Source organism: Vigna unguiculata, chromosome 6, assembly GCF_004118075.2.
Source record: "Vigna unguiculata cultivar IT97K-499-35 chromosome 6, ASM411807v1, whole genome shotgun sequence".
Classification (NCBI taxonomy): Eukaryota; Viridiplantae; Streptophyta; class Magnoliopsida; order Fabales; family Fabaceae; genus Vigna; species Vigna unguiculata.
The window spans coordinates 13,420,996-13,441,056 of NC_040284.1; the positions used below are offsets into that span (position 1 = coordinate 13,420,996).

Below are 20,061 nucleotides of genomic sequence, written 5' to 3' on the forward strand. Positions count from 1 at the left end.
AGCAAAGCGCTCATTAATTTACAATGTATAGCTTCATATATATTGAGTAAGTGTATGAGAAGTTTAGGATGAAAGTATTATTTAGATGTGAGATATGGAAGAGTAGACCTAAAAATGAAGTAATAATCGAAATAGGGATGAAGAAATGGATCATGTGCTTGCCTTGGCACTACACAAAGCTCATCATCATCTACTTTCTTTTTCTTCCATTTGAAGTAGAGCATCGGAATAGAAACCACATTTGTCAATGGTCATGTTATTATATATACAATTGTGGTGCTGCTACTTTCACCATAAAACAACCACTTCAATTGCGTTTAATTGGTCACAATTTATTCGGCTCTCTGTCTCTGTTTTCAGAATTTAATTGGATCAGCCAGTTCAATTTCTTAAGGTAACCATTGCAATAGAACATGTAAATAAATTTGATTAGAATTATGTATATTTTTACACTGAGAAAATGTATATTTGGAATTGATTTGATATATGATTTTGGTGTTACTTTCAGCATCATCCAAATTTCCTCAAAATGCCACGGTTTATCAAACATCATCGCTTTGCTTATTCAAGTAGCCCTGAGGATGATGTTTCTTCAGCGAAAAGGAGAATGAATTATTATGAAAATCGTGAGAACTCATTCGCCTCCTTATCTTTGCTTTTAAAATTTATTGATTCACCTATTATAGTTATTTTAATTAGTTATATTGGGTAAAAAAGTGGTGAAAAATAAAAATATTTAAGATAAATATTAAAAATAAATAATATAAATATATGATAGATAATTTAAATATTATTAAAAGCTGGAATTTAATAAAATGTTAGCGTCGCATAAATAACTGAAAGCTACAGCAAAATGTTTGTTATCAAATGATACTTAGGCAACAACAATGAAAACATTGGTTTATATGGATTCATTTCAAACATGAGTTACATTTATTATTTTGCAAAAAAATGTTGCATTAATTAATCACTGATTATAAGTATCAGTTCATCCTAAGATTAAGTACTAAGTATAACATATCTCTAAGATAAATTGATAAATATATACAAATTTATAAAGTATAAATATTAAAAATAAATTATATTTATGTCTTTTAATTTATTTATTTTTAATCTTTATTTTAGTTTACATTACCACTGACTTATATATTTTTAATAACTATTTTAGTTAGTGTCTATTAAACAGTCATTAATTAATTTATTTTTAATATTTATTTTAGCTAGTCTACTTTTAATATTTATTTTACTTAACATCCATTATATTTATTTTAGTTTCTTTTTGTAAACGTCCCATTTAATAAATACGCTTAATTAAATGAAACATCACATGGGATATACCAAAAAGAACGAAACTATGGAGTATAAGTGTCACTCCTTAAAATTGTCCAAAATATTCGAAGAGAAAATTAAGGCACACCATGATGTCATTAACAAAACAGAAGAATAAAAATAAACGTTTGACAGTTATCCAAAATATAGGCTCATAGAGCAAAGACAGTATATGGGCCATAGTGCCCTAAGAGTACTCAGAGCAGGGAATCCAACCCAAGAATAGCTACGCAACGAAGTTTCCATCACCTTGACGACCATTAGGGGTTCTCACATCTGCTCACGCCAATAAATAGATGATCGTCGCAAAGGGAGAAAACCACACATAGAACACACAAGCAAACAGAAAGGGTAAGCTAAAGTAAAAAGGTTTTTATCATACAATTGAACATACAATTTAAAAGTCAAGAATACATAAATCAACCAAGCATGTGATGACCAAAAAGTAAGACTCTAAGACTCAATTATTCGAATACATATAATCAATCGGAATCATTGAATGCTTGCACTTGTGATGGCTTCTACTACTCTGCAGAGCCATTGCCAATGCGTTTCACCCTACCACGCACAAGGTTAGCCTTCAAACATCTAAGGCCATTATCCTGCCAAAGACTAGGGCCTCTTATTACTCTCACCACTCGAGTCAGTACGCTCTACATGAGACTAACTAACTTTTTAGAGTTTCAGGATGCAATCCTTACTTAATTATATACTGAGGCACCACCACGAAACCTTATTAACAGGTTCATGGAATTACGTTCCAACCATGAGGCACCACCATGACCTCCCACTAAAAGGGTCATGGAATTATGTCCTAACCATGAGGCACCACCATGAGCTCTCACCAAGAGGGTCATAGAATTACATCCTAACCATGAGACACTACCATAAGATCTCACCGTGAGATTCATGGAATTATGTCCTAAACCATACCAAAATCATGTCTCACCAACCAAACATAGAGTTATCATGCATACCAATCTCATGCCAATATTTATAACCAACCATCTAATCATATTCCATACAAAAGATCATACCAAACTCATCAATTCTAGCCCATACAATCAGATATTACATGCATATTCACATACTTCATACTTTAAATAGGGTACTCTAACCAAGCATACAACCAACAACCAAAAACGTGGAAAAGAACACAAATTCCTGCACTAGTCTCGCTCAAGCTATGGACCTTCGATCAGGTGAAAGAGGTCTTTCACTCAAGCTACAAGTCCTCGCTTAGAAGAGACTGCCAACATAGAGCACTGTAGTGTTCGCGAGTTCTCGCTTGAGCGAGACCTCCTCTCTTCGCCCAAAGGTGAGGTCTCTCGCCTAAGCTACAACCAAGCGAACCACAACAAGCTTCCCATGAGTTCTCGCTTAGGCGAGACCCTCTCGCCTGAGCGAGATACTTCATCGCTAAAACTGAAAGATCTCCGCCTGAGCGAGAGCTCAAGCAGAAACCTGGACTAGCTTCTGCTATTCTCGCCTAGGCGAGATAAGCTCACTTGGGTGAGAATATTAGTTCTCGCCATTGTTTCACGCATGCAAGCTAGATTCAAACGAGAAGCACACACCATACATTTTTCACACCATCAACAATACCATACAAGCATTTAGGAAGACAAAACAGTCCAACAACGGAAAAATAATATAAAAACGTGAAACCCTAGCTTCCCTTACTTGGACAAAGGCTATTGAACAATAGTAAACACCCAACAGTGAGCACCACAACTCTACGAACAACTTTGTGAGCTGAAAACACGAACACCAGAACAGAGACTAGGTTACTACGATGAGCCCTAGCTGGAACCACGAAAGACAAGCGGAAGAATAGAAAGCATGAGTCGAGAACCAACTTACATGGAGTAGAATGGAGTTTTCTCTAGCTCAACGAGGAACGAGAGCCAAACCCTACCAGAGCTTCTGTAAATAGAGAAGAGAGTGCTTGAGGAGTGAGTTGTTGGCAAAGTGAAAGTAGAATGGGAAGTGGAAGGATGTTTAAGGTTCTGAAGTCCCTAAGTGGGCTGATTTTAGGCCCACTAAAAAGGCCAAGCCCTAAACTTATAAGGCAGAAAGAAAAAAGGGTCTTACACTTTTTTTCTAAATAATATCAATATAAATATTTATTTACTGGAAAAGTTAAAAATAATTTTATATTTTTAACAAATTTTAAAAAATAATTTTTATGTCATATTAAAGTCAGCTTAATCAAATTTAATAACATTGCAATTTGAAAATTAAATTTATATTTTTTAGGAAATTTGTGTGTATACATTTTCAAAGTCCTCTTTTAATATGCAGTCTGGCCACCAGAGTATACGCGTCCAACATACACCTTTATTCAAGTAAGGGAATACTCATTTAATACCATGCAAGTTTATATCTTCTTTTCTATGTCTCTTACATGTGAATCAAATGAAAAAAGCAAAAATAAATAAATAAATATTTTACTTATATTTACACATAACTTATCTACATAATATGTTTTTAGTATCATCTAGTTAATGAACTTATATTTTACTTAATCTTATAAAATCATTTTTTGTAAAGTAATATTTACCCATAACTTATATATTATCATTTGATTATATCATTAGTTTATGCAAAATATATTAAAGATTATGTCTTGTTAGTATTATTTGTGACATCTAGCATTAGATAAATAAATTTATTCGTATTCCACCACTATGGTTACACCGTTACAAAAAGACATTAGGGTTGATATTACGACCATTATAGATGCAATCTAAATGAGTGTTATAAGAAATCAGTCCATGAACATTAGTAATACACACTTGTGATTTAATAGTATAAGTAAGTGTTGTTTACTTATTTAATAGTAGAATGGTATGAGTAACATTCTTTTATTAACAAATACACACTTGTGATTTAATAATATAAGTAAGTGTTGTTTACTTTTTTTTTTGAATAGTTTTCTATTTTATTTATTCCCTTGCCCCTTTAATGTTAACTTATTTTTTGCATCCAACAATCATTAGTTTTTGCACCACTACGATTAGCATCAAGACAACTTGGAGATGCAAAAGAAACTACAATTCCTATTGAATTTTCTGAAATAAGCAAATTACATTTTGAGGAATTACATAATTTAAGGGGCTTTTCATGTGGAGATATGGTTGAATGGCCAATTTTGAAGCATGTGATTCTGAACAAATGTCCTAACTTGAAGAAATTTGGGCTGGGAACAATAAAAGAATTGCAATTAAAGAGATTCATCTTAGAAAATCAAGAACAAGTTGGCATTGATACCAAGATTCTCCATCTTTTTGAATTATCGGTTAGTTCTCCCTCAAAATACTAATTAGTTATATATTTGGTCTCTACTTTAAATTATGCATGATTTTTAAGCTTTTAACTTTGAAAATTTTAAAAATTTTGTCTCCATTAATTTTCTTCTACCCAAAACTTCGTTTCCTACCAAAAAATCTTTATAGGAATTCAAAATAATTTCACACCTTTATCGAAAATTCACTGACCTTAAAACATCAAATTTAATTTTAAATAAATAAATAAAAACGCTAAAATTTTCCTTCTTCAAATCATATCTTAATAATCCACAAACTACTTCAAATTTTATTAATTTATCCCTAGCTTTCTCTTGAAAAAAAATTTAGAAATACTTTATAACTACAACTAGTAAACTTTCACACATTTAAACATAAAAATAAAAAGTAAATTATTTTGAATATGTGAAAGAAAATTAGCCTATATCAAAACTAAATTTACTTACTTTAAAAGTTATAAAGAAAATCCAGAAAGCCAAAATTTATATTCATGTTAAAATGATAACAATAATTATTATTAATATATATATATATATATATATATATATATATATATTACATGAATGATCGAGTATAAAAATAAGTCAATATTATAAAAATTGAATGCAAAATTTTACAGGATCGATTCTCAACAATGGAGGAGTACCCTATTGATGACAACGAGGAATTAAGAAAGGCAATAGATAACATTCGACCTTCACATTTTAGGAACTTGCTAAGACTTTCGATCAAATATTGTGATCAAAGGCTAAACAATTTTTTGTCTATTTTGATGAAGAGAGCAAACAAGCTTCAAGATATAAGCATTGTGCAATGCAAAACTTTAGAACATTTGTTTGATCTCAATGAGTTTACCCCTGACAATGATGGACATGGAAAATATTTTACACAAATAAAAGCATTAATATTGATAGAACTACATCAGCTAAAATGCATATGGAACAAGGATCCAGTGGGAATTCTTGGCTTTGAAAATTTGCAAATGGTACACATAATAAGTTGTTCCTCTCTGCATAAGTTGTTCACTCCTTCTACAGCCAAGAAACTCAGCCAACTAAATGAACTAAAGTTAGAGGCATGTCAAATGTTACAAAAAGTTATTGATATTGGTATCACTGAAACAATTAAATTCCCAACATTAAATAAGGTGGAGTTCAAGTCTCTCTCAAGATTGATTCACTTTTACTTGTATCCTCTAGAATTTCCACAACTAAGATCTTTGAAAATAGAAAAATGTCCTGAGCTAGAAGAATTTACAACTGGGTTTGCAACTATAAATGCTTCACAAATAACTAATGACAGGTCATTTTTTGAGTTGAATGATCTCAAGTTAGATAAATGCCACAAGTTGGTATGTGCAGTCTCTTCTAGGGCATTGCAAGAGTTGAAGAATCTGAAGAAACTCATTGTGAGCCATTGCAACACATTAGAAATGGTATTCAACATTCATGATGAAATATCTTATCATACAAATCTCCTACAACATCTGGATGAATTGATTTTGATTGATCTACCTAAATTAAGTTATGTCATCAACAAAAAGTTTGTTAGGTTTTGTGAAAGCATGCAAAGCTTACAAGTGAAGCAATGTAAGTTAATTAAATGGCTACCAGTGTCTTTGATGTTGATAAGTATAGAAATTTCAAATTGTGAAGCCTTGGAGAAAATTATGATCACTAATAAAGATGAAGGAACAAGAGGAAAAAACACATTTCTTAAGTTAAAGTTTGTTTGTCTTAAAAACTTGACAAACTTGTATACTCTTTTCCCTTTTACATCTGAATTTCCCTCCTTAGAAGAATTGAAAATAACAAATTGCCCCAATTTGACCACTTTTGTTGAAGAGTCTAAGGAGCTAAAAGATCTTGCAAAACCCACTACTTCAAATATTTTCTTCCCAAATTCAGTAAGTTTCTTCCTAAATTTAGCAAGTTTAGATTTAAAGTTATAAATGATACTCATGATCATATGTGTATATATAGAGAAGATGATTATACATATATATATATATATATATATATATATAAGAACAATTTTCTATATATAGGGAGGTGTATAGTGTTAATAATCTTTGTTCATACCATTGAAACTTATTGTTTGTTCATTACTTCCTTGCAGTTATCATTGGAAACATTAAAGATGTTGTACATGAAAAATCAAGATTTTGAGAAGCTTTGGCAGAACAATTGTCCTTCCAAATCATTTTGTGAATTGGAATATCTAACTTTGAGTAACAACAACAAATTATTGAATGTCATCTCTTCTAACATTATCATAAGACTTAACAAGTTGAAAAAATTGACTTTGGAACAATGCGAAGTATTGACTGAGATATTTTATCTTGAAGATGATAAGTCAACGGGTAATATCCAAGAACTTCTTCCTCGATTGCAGGAATTGGCATTGAGTTATCTAAGAAGTTTCACTTGTGTTTGGAACATCAAACCTTCAGTTTCATTTTTCCCAAATTTAATGTCACTTCACATTGTTCATTGTGGAACCCTCCAAAGTCTATTTTCAATTTCTTCTACAAAAAACCTTCAGAATCTCAAATCATTGAAATTGTGCAATTGTGACAAATTAGAGGAGGTAATATTTATTGATAATCGTGAAGACATGACAATTAGTTTTCCAAAAATGGAGTGTCTTGTACTCAAGGATCTTCCAAAGTTGCTCAGTTTCCATCAACAAAATGGAACAATTCATTTACCTAACATACAAATTGTGCGGGCAAGAAATATTCCAAGTATGAATTTTTTTTCAGAAGGTATAGTTATCACCCCATTGCTGAGATCAATACATGTAACATTTGCCAAGAAACTTTGGCTAGGAAATTTAAACAAGACCTTATCATATATAAGCAACAATCCAGGTATGTAAATTTAGATATTATACACAAAACATAGAAAAGTATTTTACTGTGTGGTTAATTTAATTAATAACATTCTTTTAGGAACTTTCAAACACGTTATTTAACTATTTGTTTATTATTTTAAATCTATTCCAATAAGATTTTTTTTAAATTTATGTTTTCTCTTTATTTGTACAGGAAAATTTCATTTTGCAGAATTGTTTGGTTTTCCTTCATGAGCGTCGTGAGAATGACATTATCAATAAACTCAAGTACATGCTCCTGAAATGAAATGGAGTTTGTCATCCTCTTCACTGAACACATCTTTGGAAAGTTTGTTCATGTGACTTTAAGGATTAGGAGGAACACATGTTATACAAAGATTGGTAATGAATGATGTTACAGAACATAATATATTATGTGTTGGAAAAAGTTCCCAATATAAATGGATGTTTCCTTAATAACTTAATTTTTATATTTACATACTCAAGTCATGCTTCAAATGTGAATTTGACCATGTAGGTTGGTTATTATAGGATGTGAAGACATGAAAAAAATAATAGAGATTTAACTTACATGGAATGTTTGATCATATAACATGAACTTAAAATAGGATAACAAATACATTTAATTTTGAAGAGATTATTCAAATTCTTTCTGATTTTGATTGATTGAGTATAAATACAAGTATGAGTAATATTTTACATTTTAAATTAGGTATGAAAATTGATTTTCAATTTTGTTCTTAAAATCAAAGATGCTAAGAATTCAATCTTTACTATTGCTTTCATACAAATTAAAGTTGGGATTTAGAGATTCAAAAAGAAAACATATGAATTGAATCATAATTAAATTGCAAAACAAATAAAAAATTAAAACAAAATATAATGAAAAAATAATGAAAATGTCAGTTCGTATTTTTTAAAATTAAACAATTATTCTTATAAGTTCTTTAAAGAATTATATCAAAATTTGAACAAATAACCAAATCAATTAAATAATTAAACTGATTATACAAATCAAATAAAAATATCATTCAATCTAGTTCGCATTTAGTCATCAAATCAATATTCAATCGGTTCCTATTTTTATTTATAAAATAAAAAACACAAATTGTAGTCATCAAGTGTAAAACTGAGATTAAAGAAGAGAATAACAAATTTGAAACTTTAAATAATCAGTGCAAAACTCAATTCAACTTGTTCAATCTTGATTCCATAAAGTGATTGATGATTGCAAATTTATGCCCTCATCTAGCCTTTAATCTTGGATTCTTCATTGGTTTTTATGCTAATAGATTATTTAAATTAGGATTTTTTTAATTTGATTTATTGAGCATGTAATACAAAAACATGTTAAAAATAACTTTTTAGTTGCATAAATATTCTTTGGATATTTTGAGGTGTGTTAGTTCAGTTGCAGCTAAATTAAGCTCATGGAGATATGGAAATAAATTGATTAAAGCTTCATAACACCTTAAAGATAAAGCCAAGTATATCAAATAATAAAAACCACCAAAATTCAAGGCAAGCATTGCATGAAGAATGCAAGAAAAGCATGAAAAGTGAAAAAGTTTGACTAAGCCAAATTGAATTTGGCTAAGCTAAGAAGAGGGAACAAGCAATACAAATTGGACATTGTAGTTTTATCTTTTTCCACAAAAAGGCCTTTGATAATTCAATAATATTTATGATAATAGATAATTCGGGGCAAATATCTTTAGCCATTTTATTTGATATATTTGAATAAGTATCTCATTTAATTATATCTAAAAATATAATAAGATAATAATTACTAAATCATTTTAAAATCTAGTAAGATCTTATAAATTTTCAATCTCCATAACAACCAAATATATCTTGAGGATATTGACTTTATTTAGAAGATAATTAAAGGAAATTACATTATCAGAAAGGAGATTTCAACAACAAAAGGGCTAGAAAAAAAGCTCAGTTCAATTTCTATACAAAGAAATTTAAGGAAATTCATTAAGGAAGCTTAAGAACGCTTTAGGGGGCCTAATTTTGACCTCTTCATCATCTTCCACGTCCTTCGCTCTCTTTTCTTCTATTTATATGTTATGTTTACCATTCATGGGATGCTAAACTTCTGAGGTTGATTCTGCTATAATTTCTTAACTAGATTTTGAGGTTAGATGGAATAAATTTGTTTGTTCTTTTCATTCCTGTTGTGATTTATTTTTATCTATGTCTTTTGTCTCTCAATCAAGTAAAGGTAATGTTTTTTACATTGTAGCAAGTTAGAATTATGTTAAATCTACATAACATAACAATCATATGAATCCAAGGATTTTTAATTTTAATAGAGAAGTTAGTTTCATTAAAGTTAGAAATTTTCATGTGATTGAATTAGTTTTATCTAATAATTGAGAAGTTACTTTGGTAATTAACTTTTCACTTGATATAAGAAGTAAATGAATAGACATGATTAGGTATAATACTATTTAATTGAAAAGTTACTTTGGTTAAATTTGTTATGATTAATCTAAAAAGTTCTTGCTTTTTAATGAGAAGCTAGATGATTAAAAGTGAAGATGCCAACAAATTAATTATGTTATCATGATTAAATTGAAATCTTATATTAGATATCAATAACAATAATATTTAGAAAACCAATGAAGAATCCTATCTTTTAAAATGAGTGAAATCAACCTATTTCCTTTGTTATTATTTTTATTTTTTTAATCTTCTTAAAATTTTATTTATTTCTTTCATTTATTATTTTGTTATCCAATCTTTTTATTTATTTTGTTTATCTTAATCTTCTACTATTACTTTTATTTTATTTTATATAAACTAATTTGTAAAAATCAATTTTGTTGGGAGACGACTTAGGGTGGATTTTACCTTTTCTAATTCATTGGCTACTAGCTCGACAATATTAAAATTACTTTAGTTGAGTAGCGTTAATTTGATAACACCAACGACATTATTGCCGATGATCCTTAAAGACTATTTCACCATTCATAAAGAATATGAAACAAAGAGGAGAAGAAAAAAGAGGAGACAATATAAATTGAGGTATATTGAGGTAAATGGGGTAAATGTTAGAAAGGGAAATGATGAGACAATTCCTAAAATTGAAAATTTAGCAAATGATCAGCTAGAAGAGAAGCGAAGGAGCCACCACCATCGTCAACCAATAAAATAGTTTTTTTTTTGCACTTTAATTTCAATTTTAGTTTTTAAATTTTGTTTTAAATTAGTTGTTTGATAATCAATTATGCATGTCTTAGGTAAATTAGTATTTGGATATGGTTGGATTAGGAACTAAGCAGAAAAAGAAAAACACACTCTTGTAATTGTTTATGAAAATTGAGAATGCAAGGAAAGAAAGAAGAATCTATCCTGGTGAGATAAGTGAGCCAAACACTTTATGGAAGAATAGTATTGCATTTACAACGAACAACATAAGGAAATTCCAGAAATGATTATAAAAAAAACTGGCACTTCACGTTGCGATCAATGTCAGCAATGAAACACCAGAAAATGTTTAGGAATGGAAGCAAATCAAAGAAATTCAGAAAGAATGAATTCAAAGAGAAGGTTCACCCCCCACCAACTTCAACACGTCTAATCCTTCAACATTATATTCTCTCTCCTGAACCTTATGCTTTGTCTAACCCATTTGTTGCAACTCATGAACCACGTGTCCTTCTCTACTATATGAATCTCGTCCCAAAATTTCTTTATTTCTTACACATGTTACAATATAATTCTCTCAAATATAATTCTCTAAGATGAAAAATACTTTTATTTGTTAAAATTATAAATTATAATATTAAAAATCTGCATTATACTTACAATGTAACTTTTTCACCAACTAGAAAATATAATTTATGATCAGTAATTAAATTGAGAGAAGTCAATGCTAATTAACTATTATTCACGTACAGTTATTTATCTTTTACTTCCTTTTCAAATATTTTTTTTTATTACATTACTTAAAAAATCTTTACATATTTTTAGAATGGGTCAGCAACCCACGCTTCCTAATACTGTTTTTTATTTGTTAAAAATTATAAATAGTAAAAAATATATTAAACTACATAACCTTCTCTCATACGGCTCATTATTTTATTTACCTATATACATCAACACCCATAAAACCCACTAAAAATAAAATATATAAAATAAAATAAAGTATGATATAGTGTTGATGATTTTACCTCGAACAAAGTCAAGTCGTGCTGCAACGTGATTCTTACGACATAAGCAAGAAAATTCTCCTTCCCCCAACCCCTTTTATCTCCCTCCATTTCCCGTTTCACATTTACACCCAAACACGCCCTTCACCATGGCAAGAATAGTACCTTCCCTTACCGTTTTCTTCTCCTTTCTCTTCTTTCTCACCCTCACAGTAGCCCGCGATCTCCAAAACCCGTTTTCGGAACCCCAACCTCACTCCGAACCTGTGAACCTTCCCGAACCTAAAACTCATCACGGCACCGTTGCCTTCACCGTCGACACCATCGATCCCGTTCCCCTGACGTTCCTCCGCTTCCGTCCGATCAACCGCCACTTCCACCATTTCCGTGAGTCGACGCTGCCGCTGTCACTCCGCTCCAGCCGCCGCCGCTTCCACCACGGCCACCGCCTCCAGATCCCTTACGGCAACGACGCGATCGTCCTTGACAACGCCGCCGCTCGCCGGATCCATCCGCGCTGGGTCACGGTTCACGCCGATTCCGAGCCGCGGGTTCTGGCGACCGAGGAGCACGTCGATTCCGCTCACGAACACCATCACCGCGGCGAGAATCAGCACCACCACCAGCACCGCGAGGAAAATTCGTTCGCCAAGAAGATTCGCAAGTTCCTGAACCTCTTCTGATTTTCACGACGTAACTGAATTTGTGTGAGTGATTATAATGACGCATATATCGTAGTTATATGCAAATATATGTATGTATGTAAATAAACTTGCATCTGTTATATAGGTGTGGAAAACATGTATGATGATGTATCATACTATGATCTACTAAGTTTTTTACTTTTATGATGATATTTATGAGTTTTTGATAGAATAATAGGTTCTTTGTAACACTTGTGTTGAATGATGAAGAATGAGTAAGAAATGTTACTTGCTAATACTAATATAACTGATATAAGTTTTAATTTATATTACACATTTCAATGAATTTAATTAGAACTTTCTTTGTATTGATACTGTGGTATAATGGATTGAGAATCATCTTTCTTAAACGTGCAATTAGAAGTTTACTTTTGAAATCAGAATGGAAAAGGTTCAGTTCGAATCAGAATGCGTTATTTGATTAATCTTAAAACTATCATTAACATTTTATCATATATATATATATATATATATATATATATATATATATATATATATATATATTGTTCCATTAGGGATGTGTAAAAATCTAGACACATAATCTAGTAATGGTTGTCAGTAAATTAAAGTTGTTAGTTTGTTTTACATCACCACTTTACCAACGCAAACAATAACTTGTTGTCTAGTGTCTCGAATTTATTAACGTCCATCCAAAAGATACAGAATGAACATCTATAACAATATATAACAATATATAGAGGGATTCCCCTTTTTGTGTCTATTTTTACAAATTTTTTATAAAATCAGATGTCTTTGTTTCTTCTTTTCTTCTTTATTTATCAATAATTATTTTTTTATCTGTTCTGATATATTTCACTTTATTTTTAATAAATATAATTTTAATATATATATATTAACTTAATAACATTATAATATTATCATCTACTAATATAATATCACACATATTTAAAAAATGTATACACACAGGCGCGATAGCGCCTGTGTTACACTAGTGTTAATTAAATAAAATTATTTTCTTACCTTATCACTGCACGATGTTTTGCCAACGTGATCGACATAGGTAATCAATCAGTAGGGATGAATACGGCTTTTTTGTATTTCTGGGTCATTTTGACCAATAATTTGTAAAATTAGGTTGGTTAAAAATTTATTTGTAAAACTGGGGCATGTCGTCAGGGGAGGACGACGTCAGGCAGGAGGCCAGTTTGTTGATGTTGTAGAGGCTATAAACTCGATGAATGTATGAGGTTAGGTCTATATGCGAGAAAGAGCAAACAACTATTACGTGATGACAAGGCAGTTAAAGAGCTTGAAAATGACCACAATCACACCACCAATCATTTAATTTAATTGTAAAAGACATTGGTAGGCGGTGATCATGTGGAGAAAACATCTCTTGAACTTGAAATTCATTATTTTCTCTTGAGTATCGGCTCACTAGACACATTCCCACTTGTTGATTTTTTCTAATAATAGCATTAATTTCCTCAGGATATTGGTGGTCTGCTCGTAACATGGAGTCTGCCTTAACCCCTATCTCAACAAACCATGTTGCGGTCCTTTCAAATGTTGTCTTAATTAGAGCACAAATTGGTAATGAACGAGCTCTTTTTAAAACAGAATTCATACATTCTGCTAGGTTTGTTGTCATGTGTCCAAATCTACTACCCCCATCTTAGGCCTGAGTCCAATTTTGTAGTGGTATCTTGTCGATCCAAGATGCCACTTCTGGTGAATGGGATCTCAAGCCGCCAATTTAGCATCCAATATAGGTTGTTTCACCTCGTAAGCTGTAAAAATGCAATTATATTAGTTAGTTTAATTATTGAATATGGTGAATGAAAGAAAAATTTTATTACCCATAATCTTTAACCGGTTTTTCAATTCGTGATTCTTGAATTTTTTGTTGAAATTTGAAGCAATATGAAGTATGCAATATACTGATTGCAGTCCATCTGCTTCCCATTGTACTTCTTCAGATTGTAGGGCTACCAATATGCCTTTCCTCCTGTCTATTATCAAGCAGAGGTTTGATTATGGTGTAACGTGCTCCCTTAAGAGTTGAAAAATCCATATTAAGGCCTCATTTGTTTCTCCTTCAACTATCGTGAAGGTCAAAGGGAATATATTACGTGACACATCTTGAGCTAGTGTTGTTAGCAATGTCCCTTGATATCTTCCTATGAGAAATGTGCCATCTACTTGGACAATTGGCTTGCAATAATTAAACCCTTGGATGCATGGTCCAAAAGACCAAAATACGCGTTACATAATATAACAAGAAGGGTTAGGTTGGCCACTTACTTATACAAGAGGTCCAGTGCATTAAATTATTATGTCGGGATTGCTTTCTTGTACAGCTTGATACCACCTGGGAAGTTCATTGTAAGACTCTTCCCGATCTCTAAACTCCTTAGCAAGCGCTTTTTGCTTACCATTCCAAGCTTTGTCATATGAAACTAAATATCCGAAACGATTTTTAATTTCAGCTACCAAACTTTTGATAGGTATGGAAGGATTTTCCTTTACAGAGTTCATCACAATAGAACCAATTTGGTTGGAATCAAGATTGACATGATCTGCAGGTTGCATGGTTGACAAACACGTGTGTGATCCGTCAATCTTTCTAATATCCCAATTCAAACTCCGCTTGCTATAAGCAACCCGTAAACGCCACAGGCAGCCTTTTTTGTGGTCGACACATCAACATATAAATTTTTCAGATTTGCTCTCAACAATGGCAAATCTATAACCATTGTCGATATGTTATTGTTTGATATATGACATTATGGACTCTTTTGTGTCAAAAGACATGCCAATACATAGTTAATTTTCAGTCACTTGATTTGAAGCTTCAACTGAGGTGTGACTTGATGAGCCACTATGATCTGTTGTATGGATTGTATATTGGTTGGTAACCAACTCATCTTCACTGAAATCAGACAAAATATCTGGATATTAATTCAATTAATCGGCCATTCGTGAGAAAATTTGGTGAAGAGATGAATAATAATATTAAGGTAAGAAAAAACTGAATGAGTCTCGCATGTTACTGAAAGCAGTATAAATAAATCGAGAAACCCTAATCCTAATTCGTGCCCAGGCCACAACAACACATTTATTACTACATAGAAAGCGCTATTAATGCCAACAGTTTTGTAATAAATTTTTAATGTATCCGATTTTCATGCACAGAAGCCGCTATTAATGCCAACGGTTTTGTCTTAAAACCCCGCAACTTCATTAATTAAACCACGCGACTTCATTAATTAAACATTAACTGAAACTGGTGCATGTCAGGACGACTTTGGTGGCATTAAAGTGAAACCGTTAGGTGGCCTAGCGACATCAATTGGTTGTCGTCCGCAGTGATGATGACTTCCAATTGGGTGTCGTCCGCTTTAATGGGGACTCCACCTTCCCAATGTTGTACATCTGTTTATCATACATACTTATTGATGGCAATAACCATGTTATTTATTTTATAGTACGATATGTCACAAGAACCTTCCCAACCTGCTTCACAACCCTACACTGGCCATGTTGAGTCTTCTCCAGATTTTATACGTCATTCCCAACCCTTTTTGGGACAGTCGCCTATGGGTCAAGGTCAAATTTTTGGACATTCACATCCTCAATTTGGAAACCCATCAAACACCTCATTCCAACACGTCCCTTCCTCATATGATTTCTTCTCGCATCAGTCAAGTTATGGTGCTGGTCCATCACATATGTTTGGCACCACAACCATGACACCACCATCTGCCTATTATCCAAGATCTCCATCATCAATGTCATTCTATCTTCCGCCAATGCCTTCCCAATCACCACAAATAACGGTTCACCATCTGCAAAATGTCCAAAGTCATCAAGATGAAGATGATGCTGATGATGATGATGAACCACAACAACAACAACCACCAAGACGACCCAACAGACCCAGAAGAAGACCAACATGTGGAACTGGAGGACATAGATGACTATTTTATTATTTTCTAGTAACCGAATTCTTGTATTTTATTTTTTAATCAATTTTAAAATATATTAATGTTTATTTTTTTATTTCAATTTATTACCATTTATTGTTCCAAAAAGGAAACTTAAAATGAAGTTGTCATCTGTAAAGACAACTTCACCACTCACATATAAGAAATCAACCTCCTGCCTGACGACTTTCGTTTTTTTTAAAAAAATGAAACCAGCATGATGGAGGACGACTTCACTTTCAATGTCGTCCTCCATCCTAGCGACTTAACCCAGTTTTGCAAAAAAAAAAAATCAAGGACCCTTTTTTATAAATTCGAGTAAAAAGGGACCCAAATACAAAAAAAGTCGGATGTATACACTAGTTTCCTAAGAAATATTTTCTCATCCACCGTTCCTATGTAAGTGCATGCTCTACATGCACATTATAACCAACATGACACACGTAAAAAGGTCCACCGTAAGCACTGTCGCTCCTTGGGTTGAAATGCATTTTCCCTATCTTGGTCATACTTATCTAAAGCAAAATAATACATTAAAATGTAACATACAAATAGATTGTATGGAATAAATTTCCTGTTGTGAAAGAGTGTATTGCAAAAGAAAGGGATCTTTCTGCACTTGGCTCCTTGCAGATTAAAGATGCGTTGTGGTAGTTGGATTTGTTTGTGAACACTGCTCCTTGATTGTTGGCGCACGAAATGATCTCTGCAAGCATCTCCTCCCTTTCCGGTGAAGATCTGCAGTTCCACAAACGCACCTTGCAACAAATTGCCTCGTGTAACCGATTTTACAACTGAGCTCCATGGATGTTGTTATCTTGTCGACGGTGGTTTCTCTATGGGGCGTGGAGGGTTGAACTTCAGTGGCAAGTTGCTCCTTTTTCAGCAGGGATCATGCAAAGCATACTTGAACATTGAATTCTTCCGCACGTTTTCAGTTACGAGTCATGGGCTTTTTAACCCTATCTGTCATCTATAAATAGGTGTTCCTACACTTCTCCATATTACACCTTCAATCTTTTCTTCTTCTTTTATTGTCATATGTTATTTGCTCTTTGAGAGTTGTTTTGTTAGTTCTAAGTACTTCGAAAATATCTTAGAAGTTCATGTGTATTTTAGGGAATTGGAGTAATAAACTGCGAATAAATTCTTACAACAACCTTAAAGATTTAATGGTTGACGACAACTCTACACCGAAAAATTTGAACCATGTCTTCGCAACACAAATTATCTTTGTGATACCTTTCTTGAACATTTCAAATATTAAAATTTTAACTGGACAAAACTTCTAACACTGACATAAATGTGTGTATATTCTGTTAGACATGTATAAAGTCATTTTCACTCTTAGCACTTTCAAACCCAAGTCTAGTACTTCTCAAAAACAAATTGAAGATCGAATTCATGCGAATAAGGTATATATGGTCACATTTTGCTTAGTGCATTGTTTAAAGATTTTTTTATGTGTACTACTCCTACAAGAAAGTGAAAGATATTTGAGATTCTCTAATTCTCAATACATTATTGAAGATGTCGTTAGGCAAGAGTTTGTTATCAGAAATTACTATAGTTGGAAGATGATAGAAGACAAGGATATCAAGATCTAGATTAATGAGTACCACAATCTACTTAAGGATATTAAAGTAGAGAACACAACCTAACCCAATAAATTTGTTTCAGAACTTTTGATTGAAAAACTTTTACAGACCTGTATAGACTACGAACAACAATTGAAACATAGAAACAAACAAATACATGGCAAACAAAGTAAGAAATGTGATATATGTGTAGAATCTAAAATAACAAAGAAAACATATCATTATGTAAAATGTCAAACTTCTAGGATTAATTCATACCAAAATTTGGATATTCTAGTAATATTGTTGATTCTTGTGATGTGCGACATGCTAAATTAGGGCATGTAAACTCTTCATATGTTATGAAATTGCAACAACTAAGATTAATTAAGATACATGACAAACAAAGTAAGAAATGTGATATATATATATATATATATATATATATATATATATATATATATATATATATATATATATATATATATATATATGTAAAATCTAAGAAAACAAAGAAAACATGTCATCTTGTAAAATGTCAAACCGAACTTCTAGGTTCATATTGATCTTGCTGACTTAAAACAAATCATTTCTAGAAGTGGTAAAAATTATTTTGTAACATTCGTAGATTTACTCTAGATACACCAAAGTATACTTAATCAAACACATGGAAGAAACATTTGATGCTTTAACTTATAAGATGGAAATAGAAAATCAATTATATAGGAAAATTAAAAGAATTAGATCAAATAGAGATGATGAATATATTTTGTTTAATGATGATTGTATTAAGGTTAAATTACCCTTTTGGTCCCTCTATTTGTCATGAAATTTCATTTTGGTCCTCACGTTTTTTGTTGTCTCAATTTGGTCCTCATTTTCTTAAAAATGACTCAATTTGGTCCTCACCGTTAACTTTGACCAGACGGTGTTAAAGTCAATGCCACGTGTCAATTTCTGGTTTTTTTGAATTTTTTTAATATTTTTTGAATTTTTTTTTTGAATTTTTTTTTGACATGTGTCATTTCATCATTGTGCCACATGTCAAAGTGACTCAATTTGGTCCCTATATTTGTTTTTAGTTTCAATTTAGTCCCAATTTTTATAAAAATGAAGCAATATTGTTCCTCCTTAGATTGAGACTCAATTTAATCTTTGTATACAACTTATGATGATATTCTTAATAAAATTGACATTTTTATTAAATATTTATAGAAATATTTTTAAATAATTTTTTTTAGTTTTATTATTAAACAAAGTTAAACCCCAAACTTAATTTCAAAAATTAACAATTTTGTCATCATATATAAAGGCATCAAGTGTATCATATTATACAAACTTGGTAAAGATTCAAAATCAAATAACTTGTCACACATAAATTTAGGAACTAAATTTCAAGTTTAAAACAAAATCAAAGTCTAATATTTTGTGTAGAATTTAAAGTTAATTTAAAATATTTATAGAAATATTTAATAAAAACGTTAATTTTAGTAAAAATATCACCATAAAATTTATAAAAAAATAAATTTAGTGTCAATTTGAGGAAGAACAATATTGCTTCATTTTTACAAAAATTGGGACTAAATTGAAACTAAAAACAAATATAGGGACCAAATTGAGTCACTTTGACACGTGGCACAACTGTCAAGTGACACGTGTCAAAAAGAAAAAAGTTTAAAAAAAATTAAAAACAAATAAAATAAATAAAATATTAAAAAAATAAATAAAAAAACCTGAAATTGACACGTGGCGTTGACTTTAACACCGTCTGGTCAAAGTTAACGGTGAGGACCAAATTTAGTCATTTTTAAGAAAATAAGGACCAAATTGAGACAACGAAAAACGTGATGATCAAAATGAAATTTCATGACAAATAGAGGGACCAAAAGGGTAATTTAACCTTGTATTAATTAAGATATTATTCATGAAGTAAGCCCCACCCCATATCCCCTTGAATCTAATGGAGTTGCTAAGACTAAAATAAGATTCTTAAAGAAATGATGAATGTTATGCTTATTAGCTCCAGTGTTCTTGATAATCTTTGGGGAAAACACTTCTTATAACAATTTTTTTTATAATATAGGATACCAAATTAGAATACTAGTAAAACACCCTATGACTTATGGAAAGGTTATTAACCTAATCTTAAATGCTCAAGAGTGTGAAGGGCCTAGCTA

The 20,061-nt window shown here is 31.4% G+C and overlaps 2 protein-coding genes across 2 annotated transcripts; both read left to right on the forward strand.

Moving 5' to 3' along the window:
- Positions 1 to 305: 305 nt before the first annotated feature.
- On the forward strand, positions 306 to 7,779 carry LOC114188431. Its single transcript, XM_028077014.1, has 7 exons — positions 306 to 394; positions 509 to 626; positions 3,634 to 3,677; positions 4,332 to 4,630; positions 5,257 to 6,543; positions 6,756 to 7,226; positions 7,687 to 7,779. Exons 4-7 carry the CDS (start codon positions 4,466 to 4,468, stop codon positions 7,777 to 7,779), a joined length of 2,016 nt encoding a protein of 671 aa, XP_027932815.1. The 5' UTR covers positions 306 to 394; positions 509 to 626; positions 3,634 to 3,677; positions 4,332 to 4,465.
- A 3,904-nt stretch (positions 7,780 to 11,683) lies between these two features.
- Positions 11,684 to 12,627, forward strand: LOC114189119. The gene has a single exon (XM_028077824.1). It carries the CDS (start codon positions 11,806 to 11,808, stop codon positions 12,337 to 12,339), a length of 534 nt encoding a protein of 177 aa, XP_027933625.1. The 5' UTR covers positions 11,684 to 11,805; the 3' UTR covers positions 12,340 to 12,627.
- The last annotated feature ends 7,434 nt before the right edge of the window (positions 12,628 to 20,061 follow it).

Bases quoted from the DNA above. Each gene is read 5' to 3' on its own strand.
- LOC114188431 (XM_028077014.1), top strand. From the start codon at position 4,466: ATGGTTGAATGGCCAATTTTGAAGCATGTGATTCTGAACAAATGTCCT. The intron at 6,544-6,755 runs GTAAGTTTCTTC...ACTTCCTTGCAG, and splicing joins ATATTTTCTTCCCAAATTCA to TTATCATTGGAAACATTAAA. The intron at 7,227-7,686 runs GTAATATTTATT...TTATTTGTACAG, and splicing joins ATTGTGACAAATTAGAGGAG to GAAAATTTCATTTTGCAGAA.
- LOC114189119 (XM_028077824.1), top strand. From the start codon at position 11,806: ATGGCAAGAATAGTACCTTCCCTTACCGTTTTCTTCTCCTTTCTCTTC.